The 13,856-nt window shown below is 39.6% G+C and overlaps 1 protein-coding gene across 1 annotated transcript in view; it reads left to right on the top strand.

Annotated features, from left to right (window-relative positions):
• Naa35 (N-alpha-acetyltransferase 35) overlaps window positions 1-7,772 on the top strand; it is a 92,017-nt gene extending 84,245 nt beyond the window's left edge. Inside the window, exon 13 of the mRNA XM_067145766.2 lies at window positions 7,579-7,772. Within this exon, the coding sequence (XP_067001867.2) occupies window positions 7,579-7,719 (141 nt within the window). The 3' untranslated portion in view covers window positions 7,720-7,772. The remainder of the gene's footprint in view (window positions 1-7,578) is intronic.
• Window positions 7,773-13,856: the final 6,084 nt, after the last annotated feature.

The following is a 13,856-nucleotide window of genomic DNA, read 5'->3' as shown; positions in this document are numbered from 1 at the left end:
GTTCGAGGTCCACTCAGCCTACATGATTACAATTGAGGAGCTATCTGATGATGAAATGACGGCCGTGGTCTAGAAAGCCAAGAATAACGGCTGAGAGGATCCGTCATGCTGACTACACGACACCTCGTAATCTGCAGACCTTCGGGCTAAGCAGCGGTCGCTTGGTAGGCCACGGCCCTTAGGGGGTTTGCGCCATGGGGTTTGGTTTTATAACCTCCAGTACGGTCAATACTCTTCTCCTAGGATAAAATATAAATTCTTATGTGTTTATGTAAATTATGCAACCTTATTTTCAAGTGTATTTATTTGATGCTTTATTTCGGGAGTGTTTCGTCCATCACCTTTGTGTATCATGTTTCCTGCTCACCACAACAGCATGTGAGCTTTAGACTACAGCTGGGGATTCCGGACGGCAATCGTCCGACAACCGAGAGAGGCTAGCGCGCGCTAGCGACTCAGTTAATCGGGACAAAAGAATGAGTTTGTTATTGCATGGTTCACTTGTTTCTGTGCAAAGTTTTGTTGGTGTTGCAGGCCACGTGTTTTTTCTTGCGTTACTGTGCCCTCCCCCCACTGTCAAAGTCGTATATTAATAATGTATGGGACACACTGAATTGTTTTGTATTTGGCAGTTTCGTGTATTTCAGTGCATAATTTTAATGAGTTGAATGTATTTCAGGGAATTGTGTCAGTGACAGTTTCTGGTATTTTCTCTTCTTGTTATGGCCAAAAGATATAACAAACGTTCTCCAAGTGTTCAGATACACCTATAAATTTCCTTTCATTTTACCATCTAATAAATTAAACTATTATGCATTTTGTTGCATGTGTCAGCGTGACATAAATATTATTATTCCTAAGTGTCATAAATGAGAATGATTAGATACATATTCTTGTAACCATTTTTATGTTTTCATAGTTTAAGATTTTAAATGTAATGGTCAATTCGCATTGTAACTGTAGAAATTTATGCCTTTTATCCTGACCTATTTTCACCTAGACCGTGGTGCAATATATGTGATAAAATCCAAGAATTAAAAATCTTCCTATTTTTTATTTCTAAAAGTTGGCGGGTATGGTAGTGAAATTAATTAACAACGTGATACATCTCAAAATACGGCGCGCTGGGCTGAGTAGCTCAGACAGTTTAGGCGCTGGCCTTCTGACCTCAACTTGGTAGGTTCGATTCTGGCTCAGTCCAGTGGTATTTGAAAGTGCTCAAATACGTAAGCCTCATGTCGGTAGATTTACTGGCATGCATATAAGAATTCCTACGGTAATGAATTCTGGCACATTGGCGTCTCTGAAAATCGCAGATGTAGTTATTGGGACGTAAAGTCAATTTTTTTTAAACCTTACCCCTCGTCTGTTGGGTGAGGCCCGATGTTACGATATTCCCGTTCCGGTCGCATGTTGGGCAATACCCGACATGACATTGTATCACCCACCACTCGTCTGCCTTCTGTTAGCTGACAGAATACACGATGCTATACTGTACTGCCATATTTTGGTTCAGCGTGGAACTTAGTAGAATCCAGATTGTATTTGACAGTCAGTCAAAAAATCTGTTATTTAGATGGCAGTGTAGCCGTCAGCTGTCCACTCATGCACACGAAAGCTCGAGCGATAGTAAACAAACATGGTCGCCATGTGATCTTCTAGTCATATATATTTTACTGTTCAATGTTGTATATATCAGGTAATACACAAAACCAGAGTATTTTTGCACCTCTACTCCTTCCTTGTACCCTAATGAATATATCTACTAGCATTTGACGATGCCTAAAAGTGAACTGGCGATGGTTGGCTTTGTACCGTAACCCAACATGTGCCTGATGCTGATGGCTAGCTCAATTATAAATCAACACATCCCGATTTGAAGAAATCGCCGTTTACAGCAGCCTATAAACTACCGTGAGGTATGAAACCAAAGACTGAATAGAGTTTTTCAGTTGCTTTTTACTGATAATTTATTCTGTGAAATTATTAACGAAACCAATCGGTATGCGATAACGATAGTAATAATAAAAATTTTAAATGCAAAATAACTTGTCTTAACACATTGTTGTCCAGGCGCGCACTACTCCATTCTTTCCGGTGGACCACCATCTGATACACACCTAGCACGAGAAGTAGGATGAAATATAAATACATGTAACTTATAAATGACATGAAATAAATAATTGAAACTTGGTGAGAGCACTTACCAGAGATTCTAGTACCTGCTTTTAGTGTGGTATTGCGTGAAGCAGCTGCCCTTGTGCAAAGGAACTTGACAAGCCGAGCAGATGTACCTTGTTTCCTTGCATTTTTGTGTGCAGCACATGCTCTGCAGGGCTTCTGAGGGTACATTTTCCTTCCATGTCCAACGATTGCTTCAATTTTATGAGTTTTCAGATCTCCAGACATTCTTTGTAAAAGAGATTTGATTGTTCCACAAGAAACTGAAACAAGTCATCGCCTAGGAAACGATCTACTACCTCCGGGATACTCGCAGAATTACTGCCCATAAAAGTGATGCCTGTAAAATCTGTAAATGGTTCTAGGACTGTGTTTTAATCCCTGTTTGTCCATCCATCAACCTCACTGTTACTACTATCACTGGCATCTTCACTCGTATTATTGTCGTCGTCAACAGACTCGTCTGAACTGAATGTTACACTTTCACTTCTGCGCGTATATTTTGATGTTGACGGACACACATCTTTACAATCACTAATACTTACACTTTCGCAATCACTAGGGACATCAGATAAACTATCAGCATGCAATTTTCCAAATATTTCATATAATCGTTCAAGCTGTCTTTGCTACAGCGCACCATGCTGACAGCTGACAATACACTTGGTCACTCGGTACTGAGTGTTATGAAACCACACTTCCTGTGCCGAAAGCATTGTCAAGGAAAGAATATATCTATCTAAATCCCCGATAGACAAAGACTTTAGTTTGTAAACAACGCAAAATATTTCAATTAATAAACGGCGGAGTGGATAAACTCACACGAGAATGAAGCAATGTGAGGAAACTTTAATTTACGTAGCTGGTCGCTCATGCACCAATATGAAACTACGTTAATTAACGTAACCCATCATTAATGTGTTAAATTGCACATATTGCTTTAATTTGCTCCAGTATAGCTTGCTGAAAATGTGTATAGCCTAAACACATCATTCAAAGCAGGCGATATATCCAGAATTGTGAAAGATGAATACAGGTCATATAAGATAAAAATTCACATTTAAAATACGAGTAGTAGGGACAACACAGACAACTTTAATTCGAGGGGTAAGGGTTAATACGGTGTGGAAAGGATGACCGATTTCAGAGGTTAGTTTATTCAGTGAAACCTTGTTCGGACGTTTCTGCAGGGGACAAGGAAAGAGAATGTGTTAAACCAGAAAACATACTATTGAATACATGAATAAGAACTATCCAACAGTGTGAGCAAAGAGTTCCCCAGGTAGAGTGCCTCACAATCTGCGTTCCCCTTCTCCACCAGTATTTGTAACGTTGTCTAAATTAGCATCTGGCCGCATGCATAGAGCATGCAACATGTTCTTCCCATTACACTTGCAATCACCATCGTCTGTGAAATCAAAGGCTTTGTCATCTTCACTGTATTCCATCTTTGCCCGAACATTGGGATTGCCCCCGTATTCAAGCAAAAGTTCACGCATTTCAAGTGTGTCTTGTTTTGAACCATTAGTGCTAGTACATGAAGTGGACTTATGGTTCCAATTTCCTAGATGGATGCCTATCTGCTTAGTTCATATAGGCTATTGTTACGATGGGCTCGCCATACCCAAAGTCATTTTATACCTACTGCCAGGTTCAAAATTAGGCCGCCCCTAACATGGAGACAGACACCTTTCGTAGCCGCCCCTCTGGAGTACAGATGCTATGGGTTTGCCCCTTCCGCCATCTCCACAGTACCGAAGTCCACCTTCTCCGCCGTAGATGCCGTTGAGGTCTTCACTCATAACCCTGAGCTGGGACCCATACCCATACCGGGTCAGTGTGCTCTGGGACTCGCATAGGCAGGGGCGCCACTCCCTGAGTAGGGCTGCCTCTGAAGAGGGTCCCTACCTGCTACCTAGGTTATTCAGCAATATCAGTGAAAATTGTAGAGCAAAACTGAACTTCCCTGAGGCTAATGGCTTCCTTCTCGAAGGTGTAATTTACCCTGTAAAGTTCAGGATTTCAAGGCCATTTCTCGTTTTTGCGCAACTTTCTCAGAGCGGCCTCCTGTGGCGAGTGCTCTAATTTGGAAATCTGTTCCTTTCACAAGCGATGACAAAGAACATTTTCAGGGCTAGGAAAATGTGATCGTTCTACATGATAATAGTGAAAATCTGTAACGCGATAAGTGTAGTATTTTTATATAGATTTAATACGCTGTGAATCGGGACTTCGAATCTATGCCATGCCAAGCAAGAAATCATTTTAATGAGGAAATCCCTAACGAGGTTTCACTGTATTTCACGTCTGATTAAATTTACAGCGAAAAGGAAAGATAAGGAAAGACAGAGTGAGAAATGAAGATGTTTGGAAGGAAGTTGGGATAGGAAAGCTAAATAAGGGAGTTGAAAAGAATAAACTAAGGTGATTTGGACATGTAAAGAGAATGGAGGAGGATAGAATTCCAAGACAGATGCTAGGGGCAAAATGCGAGGGCAAGAGAGCAAGAGGAAGATCTAGAACAAGGTGGATTGAATCAGTGAAGAGTGGCATAAGAGGACGAAACTTAAACTGGTACAAAATCATGGAAGAGGAATGGTGGAAGGAAAGTGAAAGATGGAGAAGTGCCATAAATGCCCCGACCCAGCAGGAGCTGGATAAGGAAAAATGATGATGATGATGATGATGATGATGATGATGACTAATCGAGCTTGATATTTTCACTATTTACCCATGGGTTGAGAGAATTGTTTCCAAGGGTAGGGTTGAATTCTCAGTGAGGGAGGGGACCATCCAGTCAGATCTTCAGTATTGATGTGGGAAGTCTAGGGGTAAACATTTTCATGTGTTTATCCAACTCTCTCTCTTTATACACATTGCTTCAGACCTATTATCATTTCATGTTGAATTTTGGTGCAATTTTCATTGACAACTCTGTGACCTTTGTAGATTCTATAGGAAGAATTAAAAAATTAATAGTAAACGAATCTTTGCAAAAAATGGAAAATTTGTAATCCTTGAAGCTCAGTTTTTTATTTTGTAAACAGTTAAATACCATTATGTAATCACTAAAAGTTGAAATGGTACCTTAAAATGAAGAAGAACAGTAATTATACACTGCCTGACAAAAGAATTGAAGCACCCAGAAGAAATGGTCAGATGTCAATGTAACTTCATACATGTACACACGATCAGCAGGTATGTAAATGGTTAGAGTTGCAATTCTCTGTGACGGGTAGAATGGCCACCAGAGTGCATTGACTGTCGTTTAGTGTTGTTACCAGGCCTAGTAGGATACATAAGGGGTGTGAACAGCATCATATCTTGAGTGATCACTATGAAGGACACAGAGATGTTGTATGTCATGTGAGACTGAGTCATCAGCACCAGACAGAGTTTGAAAGGAGGTCCCCATTTGGCCAGCTGATCGAATTGTGCAATATCCAGATTTGGAGGGCATTCGGTTGACCATGTCTGACCCCTGCAAGGGAGGGTCGCCTTATTGTGCACCAAGCACATTGTAACCCCTTCATATCTGCACTTGCCATCCGAGAACAAGTAATGGTCTCCCTTCAACATTCCGTGTCATCCTGTACTATTGGTTGGAGACTAGCAACAGCCGGACTAGGGAATTACTGTCTCATATGTTAACACCACCAAAAAAATGGCTGCGTTTGGAGTGCTGCTGTGACTGGGAAGCATGGACTGCTGATGAATGGCATCGCATTGTGTTGAGTGATGAATTGTGGTTCTGCACTACCCCAGATGATCGTCTACGAGTATGGTGGTGACCTGGGAAGAGATCCCCTTCTTCCAATGTTTTGGAGAGCCGCAGCTGTGTTACCCTGGTGTCATGGTGTGGGGGCCATCGGGTATGACTTCAGGTCACGGCTGGTAGTGTTTGAGGGAACTCTGATGGCACAACGGTTTGTCACAGACATCCTTCATCCTCATGTGTTAGCTCTCATGCGACAGTATTGTGGTGTCATTTTTCAGCAGGACAGTGTTTGTCCACACATAGCATATGTGTCTATGAACTGTCTGCATAATGTTGAGGTACTCCTGTGGCCAGCAGTATCCCCAGATCTGTCCCCAGTAGAACGTGTGGGACCAGCTCAAACATCAACTCCGTCCCAGTGCCAGTATCCAGGATATCAAGGACCATTTACAGCAGTTGTAGGCCAGCTTGCCTTAGGAGAGGATACAACAGTTTTATGACACCCTTCCCAACGGAATCAGTGCATGCATCCAGGCCAGAGGGGGTGCAGCGTCGTACTGATAAGTGGACTCATACTACCAAGTTCTTTATAATCACTGGAGTAACATCACATACCCTCTCAACATGTTAAGTTTCATTTCGTTTCCTTCCCCCATTCTGGGTGGTTGAATTTTTTCTCTCGGTGTAGTTTAGAGGAAGCTATATAGTGCACAGTCAGCTTTCAGACTGGTGATAGAGAACAAAGAGAACAATTTTTTAAATATATTTATTTATTTTATTTATTTATAGTTTTTAATGCCAGGAGTGTCTGAGGACAAATTCAGCTCACCTGGTGCACATTGTTCTATTTGATGGCCATAGATGACCTGTGGGTAGGGAGAGGCAAATCCTGGTGTTGGCATGTAACCTACTGTCGAATAACACCAAGGAACAAACAAGTGTCGAATCAAGTTACATAAAGAGAGGTAGGAATATGAAAAGGAGCACAATGACAGGTCAATTTGGGACGAGAGAGCAATAGAAAGAGAACACACAAGAACGCAGACAATCTGTACATCTTCATACTGTGCCGTCTTTAAATAGATTGACTATCTTCTCATCAATCACCGTTCTTATGTATCCATTTCTTCTCAGGCCCTGACAAGCTTTGTTTCTGCTTTCCAGCTTTGTCAGGAGGCAGCTTCAACACTCATTTAGGGGCCATCTTGACTTCTTCAACTTTGAAGCAGAAAGTGTAGGATAGGAAGAAAGTCAGATAAACACAGGAAAAGGGGAGAGACATGAGATAAAGATGAATAAAGATGGTAAAAGACTAGGAACATAGGACACACACACACACACACACACACACACACACACACACACAAAACAAGAGGATCTGATCAGGATAATATAAGTATTAGACAGGAACAAACAAATGTCAAATTTAGTATAGAATAAAATGATGATTATTCACTGTTATTTTCTTCCATAGTCTGTTGATGAATATATCTCATTTGCATGTGATAGGTGTTGAATGACTTGATTTGGCACCTGTTTGTTAGTTTTCAATACTTACATGTATTATAATTCATTACCTGTTATTACTTACTATCTCTCTTTGTAAGACATGTTTACTTGTGAGTTTGTTCAGATGAAAGGTGTAGTAATGAATTTTAAAATAGTTCTTTTCTTTTCAGGTAAATGATTTGCTGAAAGTAGCCAAGACCAATTTTGTTGTACTTAAGCTGTTGGCTGGTGGTCATAAAAAAGATTCCAGCATTCCCCCAGACTTTGATTTTTCTGGCCATCACCATTTCCCCATTATTAAATTACTCTAGTCATTTCTTTAAAGTGCTCCACCTACTTGCAGGACTTCATTCATAATCTCATATTTCACCTACTTGCAGGACTTCATTCATAATCTCATATTTCTTAGAGTTGTGACATCCATTTTTGAACTCTCTTTTTTAATTCTCAAAATTCACTATAAACTTTTTCTGTTATCTCACAGTCTGTGTTTAGTTATCTGTGCCCTCATCTGAAGAATGACAGACTGCTGAATTTAGTACAAGATAAAATGATGAATATTTCCATCCATATGTCCATTGATGAATATGTCTCATGTACACACTCTTCCCCCATTTCCTGTGCTTTGCAGAGGATATAATTATGTTGAATGATTGTCATTGCTGAATCTGTCATCCCCAAATGTGTTTATGATATGAAGTAACTCTTACATGTAATTTATTGTGTCAAGATTCTTTTTATTATTTTCCATGTACTGTATATTTGAAATTGTGTATATAGTTCAACCTGTTTGCAGTGTGACAATAGATTTATTGTATTAACTATTTTTAGATCATAAATTTAATAATGCCCATTTATAAAATTTGAGAAATACATATGATTGGTTGTATTTAATTTGTTGAAATAAATGTTATTTATGAAGGAATTATGATTTCTTTCCAACTACCCGTATGTCAGTATGTTATAGACTTTACTGGTTTGCATTTTTTGGTTCGTGAACCAGAAGAGATTCTTGAACTTCCATGTAAACTACAAGAAATGGCACTGCAGGAAGTCAAGTTTTCATATCTTCCCTTTTGTTTCCTCTTCCAAGTAATTATTACAGTCTGTAATTCCAAATTTATCTTCATAATATTATGATGTTTCCTACTTTTAAAAACTCCATTCAGGCTTATTCAGCTAATGTCATTCCATGCCACCTCTAAGCTGACAGCACATATATACTGCTTAGTTGAGCAGCACATCTCCTCACTCCCAAGAATTCCCAGATCATGGTTTGCAACATTTCTGTAACATTATATTAATTGTATTGACAGGTGGACCATGCCTTAGACCAATTTCACAGGTTTTATGAATTTTACTAGTCAATACAGACCTAATAGGAAGCAAATATGTTCAAATTCATTAATACTCCAGTAATCTTGGCGAGGGCCACATACACTGGAACCATACTCTAATTGGGGTCTTATCAGTGACTTATATGCTCTCTCTTTTACATCCTTACTACAACCATTATGTACTCTCATAACAATATGAAAAGGTCTGTAACCTTTATTTACAACTCATATGAGATGATTACCCAATGAAGATCTTTCCTTATATTAACTCCTAGGTACTTACAGGGATCCCCATGAGGTACTTTCACTCCAACTTATTAAAACTCAGAGGCTTGTTCTCATGGGAAAACTTGCAATCTGACTTTTTATTCTGCAGTCCATCTCACAACTTTGTCAAGCTCTTTTTTTCAGTTGCAAACAACCTTCTTCTATTTCCTCTTCTACCTAGTGTTGTCCCGCAAGTGATGGGTACGCTCTTCAAGTCCTTAAACGCCATTTTGCACGGTCGTGGATGTCATTTGGTATCAAACCAACGACCCTCATATCCTCTTGTGCAGCATCTACACAACACTTTTTTGGTCATCAAGGTGTGCAATCACCGTTTATGTCGAAGTGGAAGGCAAGGTAGGCAGCTGTGACAGGTGCTGCACGTAGAACATGGCCATACCATCGGAGGTACCTTTCCTGCATTTTCTCCACAATTGGTGCGGTGCCCATTTCCTGATGTTGTGGATTAAAGATAATGTCCATCGATCAGTGAAGCATTTGCATCTCCATGGCGTGAAATTGGCATTCATTGTTTTTGTTGGGTGGTCAGTATTCACCAGCATATAGCAAAACTGGACGTGCTATGGTTCTGTATATCTTTGACTTTAATTGAAGAGAAATTCTTTAGTCACGAACTACTAACTTATTGCTGTATACCAGTGTTTCTCAATCTATGGTTGGGGCAGGTGGTCCACAGACAGAATTAAAAAGATCATTACAAAACTAATGTATGTAAATAAAATTGTAACAACCAGTGTCTGTACATAGATTATTTATGCTAAGTTTTCTTATAGTTACCCATTTCAGGTATAATAATTGCCATCTACAGCTTTTTTTAGCTTTGGTGTCTTTTTTTTTTTCTCACTAGCTGTAGTGCCCAGCTCTGCTTGGGTACTTTAAATGTTTACTTTTAGGATTTGTATTGCCTGTTTGAAGTGAATTGTTGTAGATTTCTTTATTGTGACATTGAAATGAAATGTCATATAGCTTGTAGTGCCGGGAGTGTCCGAGGACAAGTTTGGCTCGCCGGGTGCAGGTCTTTTTATTTGACTCCCGTAGGCGACTCGCGCATCGTGTTGAGGATGAAATGATAATGGCGACACACCCAGCCCGTTTGTCAGCGAATTAACCAATGATTCTTAATATTCCTGATTCTGCCGGGAGTCGAACCCGGGACCCCTGTGACCAAAGGTTAGCATGCTAACCGTTTAGCCATGAAGCCGGGCTATTGAGACATTGAGTAATAGTGTACGAACTCTTTTGTAGATTTAGGAATATTCGTATTTGTATAATTCTAAGTTATAATTTGAGATTATTTACTTTTGCATTAAACTGTTTTCTTGTGGCATCCCAGATTGTCTGGAAGTAGTTGGTCCTTTTAAACAAATAATAAAAGTAAGTTATAACTGTATGAATTTATATGTCGTGCTATTGATATGATGTACATGATTCCAACTGTCAGTGGGACTGTCACCAGTCAGCCTAGGGACCCCAAAAGTTATGGAATCAACACTCCTCTGTCATTTTGGATATTTTGTTTTTCAGCCCTTCTGAATTTCCTTGCCGAATTTAGATTTAAATGGCATCCAGAATGTCACAGTTCGTCTCAGCGACTCCTTAAACTATGAATTCAACACTTATATCACTCATTTTAGATTATTTTTGCATGCCATTTCCTCCCGTATGAGTGCTTGGGATGTCTTACTCCCACAGTAGTTTTTCCCAGATAGTAAGTCATATGTGTACCAAGTTTGCTTGTGAGCTATGCTGGAACATACACACATACAGTGATCGTTATAATTTCTTGGACACCGAGCTCGATAGTTGCAGTCGCTGAAGTGCGGCCATTATCCAGTAATCGAGAGATAGAGGGTTTGAGCCCCACTGTCGGCAGCCCTGAAGATGGTTTTCCGTGGTTTCCCATTTTCACACCAGGCAAATGCTGGGGCTGTACCTTAATTAAAGCCACAGCCGCTTCCTTCCACTTCCTAGGCTTTTCTATCCCATCGTTGCCATAAGACCTATCTGTGTCGGTGCGACGTAAAACAAATAGCATTTAAAATTATTTTTTTAGACATGAAAAAAAAAAAAAAGAGAGAGATTAATAACAAACATATATAGTTTAATTTTGCTTAGTTCAGAATGAATAGTTACACATACAGATACCAAAAATAAACATGCATTTCATTTCATGAAACACAAAAAACTTGAAACTTATGAATGTAATTACAATAATACAAAATTGCCTGTTCATAAATATTTGAACAAAAATGCGCAAGTACAACAAAAATTTGAAGGATGGAGTCCATGTAGGAATAATAATACTTTGTGATTCTTCCCTTCCTGCGAAGCACTTAAGTCAGGCGTCTCGGCATGCTCTCCACGAGTTTTCATGTGATAGAATGGGACAATTTTTCCCACTCCTTTTGTGGTCTCTTCACATCGGCTTTGGAATTTATGGAATGTTTCCGAATGTTGTTTTCCAGTATATCCCATAAATTCTCTATGGGAGAAATGTCAGGATTTTGTGGGGGAGGATTCACAACTGTAGGGCAGTTGTACAACAACCATAGCCGTACATCATAGGCGGTAATGAATCAAGGCATGGCAGCTGGAATTGACAAGGTCACCATAGAAATGATAATAGGAGCAGGAGTAGTTGGTCTGCATTGGTTGTATAGACTCTTCAGTGTGATATGGAGAGAAAATACTTCCAAAAGAGTGGACAAAAGGGATCATTTTGCCAATTTTCAAGAAAGGAGACAGGAAGCAATGTGAAAATTACAGAGGAGTGACACTGATTCCTCATACAGCTAAGATCCTTGAAAGAATCTTGGATAGATGAATAAGAGACAGAGTAGAGGGAAAATTGGCAGAACACCAATATGGATTCAGAAGAGGCAGGTCCACATTTGACCCATATTTACATTGCATCAAATGATGGAAAGGTATTGGGAATATGGAAAGGACATGGTAGTAACGTTTCTAGATATTGAAAAGGCATATGACTGTGTCCCAAGGAATTTGGTATGGAAAACATTGACAGAGGCACAGATTGGGAATGAAACAATGCAGATGGTAATATCATTGTATCAAAATTGCGAAAGCTGTGTTAGAAGCAAAGTGGGTCAAACTGAATGGTTCAGAGTTGCAGGTCTAAGACAGGGAGTGTATTGTCCCCCTTACTCTTTATTATCATCATGGATAGAATTCTACATAATATCAAGGAGAAGATGACGGGCGAGCAAGGAATGTATATGCTCTTTTCTGATGACGTAGTTTCGGGAGATAATGAAGAGGAAGTACAGACACAAGTTGATTTATGGAATGAGGAGATAAGAAATTTAGGAATGAAGATTAGTACTGTGAAAAGGAAGACTTTGATCATGACAAGAGGTAACAGAAAATCCAGGGGAGTGATAAAAATAGGAAATGAACCTCTTGAAGTAGTGAAAATTTTTAAATATTTGGGCAGCATGATATCACAAGATGGAAATTTGGATGGAGAAATTAATTTAAGAATACAGCAGTCTGCAAGTTTCTACCATTGTGTGAGACACATTGTATGGAACAAAGATGTGCCAATGAAGTGCAAGAAGGTTTTATACTCGTCCTAATATAAACTATACTGACCTGTGCTTCAGCAGCCTGGACGTTAACTAAGCGGAATCAAAGTAAGATACACGCAGCTGAAATGAGGTTCTTGAGGAACATACAGGGAAGGACAAGATGAGATACAATACTAAATGAGGACATAAGGAGAAGCGTGGGAGTGTGTAAACCTCAAGAAGAGATTGATATAGCAAAGCTAAAATGGTTTGGACACATGATGAGAATGCCAGGAGAGAGAATACCAAAGAGAAAATTCATGGATACAGAGATGGGAAAGAGGCCTAGGGGACGTCCTAGAATGAAATGGAGGAGCTCTGTTGTGGACTGTATTGCAAATACAGGAGTCAATAGCAATAAAGTACTAGAAGAGGAATGGTGGAAAGATCGAGTAAGGTGGTGGGTGGGCTTTGGTACATTACCCAACCCAGAGAGAATCTGAAAAAGGGAATGGATGATGATGATGATGATGATGAAGAAGAAGAAGAAGAAGTAGTAGTATCGGGTCGTCCTGATAAAATTTAAAACAGTCCCCAGCTCCCATATTTTCTGCACTTTTCTTCAGGTTGTTTTTTAAAATCTGAAGATACTGGCAGTGGTCCATCTTTCCGTCTATACAAATCAGCTTACCTACTTCTTGAGCTGACATACAGCCCGACACCATAACATGTCCCCCTCCATGTTTTACCGTTGCCTTCATAATTCTTTCTTCAAACTCTTTATTGGGCTGTCTCCAAACTATGATGCGCCCATCTGAACCAGAAATGTTGAATTTCGATTCATCACAGAAAATTATAGTCTTCCACCAGTTCACATCTTTGCTAAGATGCTCCTTAGCAAGTCATCATTATTTGATCCTATTTATTTTGTTGATATAGGGCTTCCTTCTTGTAGTTTGCCCGTGATAATCACCTCTATGTAACACCCTCCAGATTGTACTTGCACTGATCTTCTTTCCAAACTCGTTCTCAGCTGCAGCAACAATAGTGTTTGTAGTAAGATGTGGATTTCTTTTCACTTTCCTCACTACTGCCCTCTCTTCTCTCCTAGTAAGGACCCTTGGGCAACCTGTCTGTGACAAATTTTCGATTCTGCCTTGAAATTTGTATCGGCAGATAATATCGTTAACAGTACTTTTCCAGATGTTCCGCAAATCTGCGATTTGTCAACATGTTTTCCCTTTTTCATGATGGAATATTACTAATTGACTTTGATCAGATGTACTGTTCTTACCT

This window comes from Anabrus simplex, chromosome 4, assembly GCF_040414725.1.
Source record: "Anabrus simplex isolate iqAnaSimp1 chromosome 4, ASM4041472v1, whole genome shotgun sequence".
In the NCBI taxonomy this organism is placed as follows: domain Eukaryota; kingdom Metazoa; phylum Arthropoda; class Insecta; order Orthoptera; family Tettigoniidae; genus Anabrus; species Anabrus simplex.
This window is presented reverse-complemented; position numbering and strand designations above follow the sequence as displayed.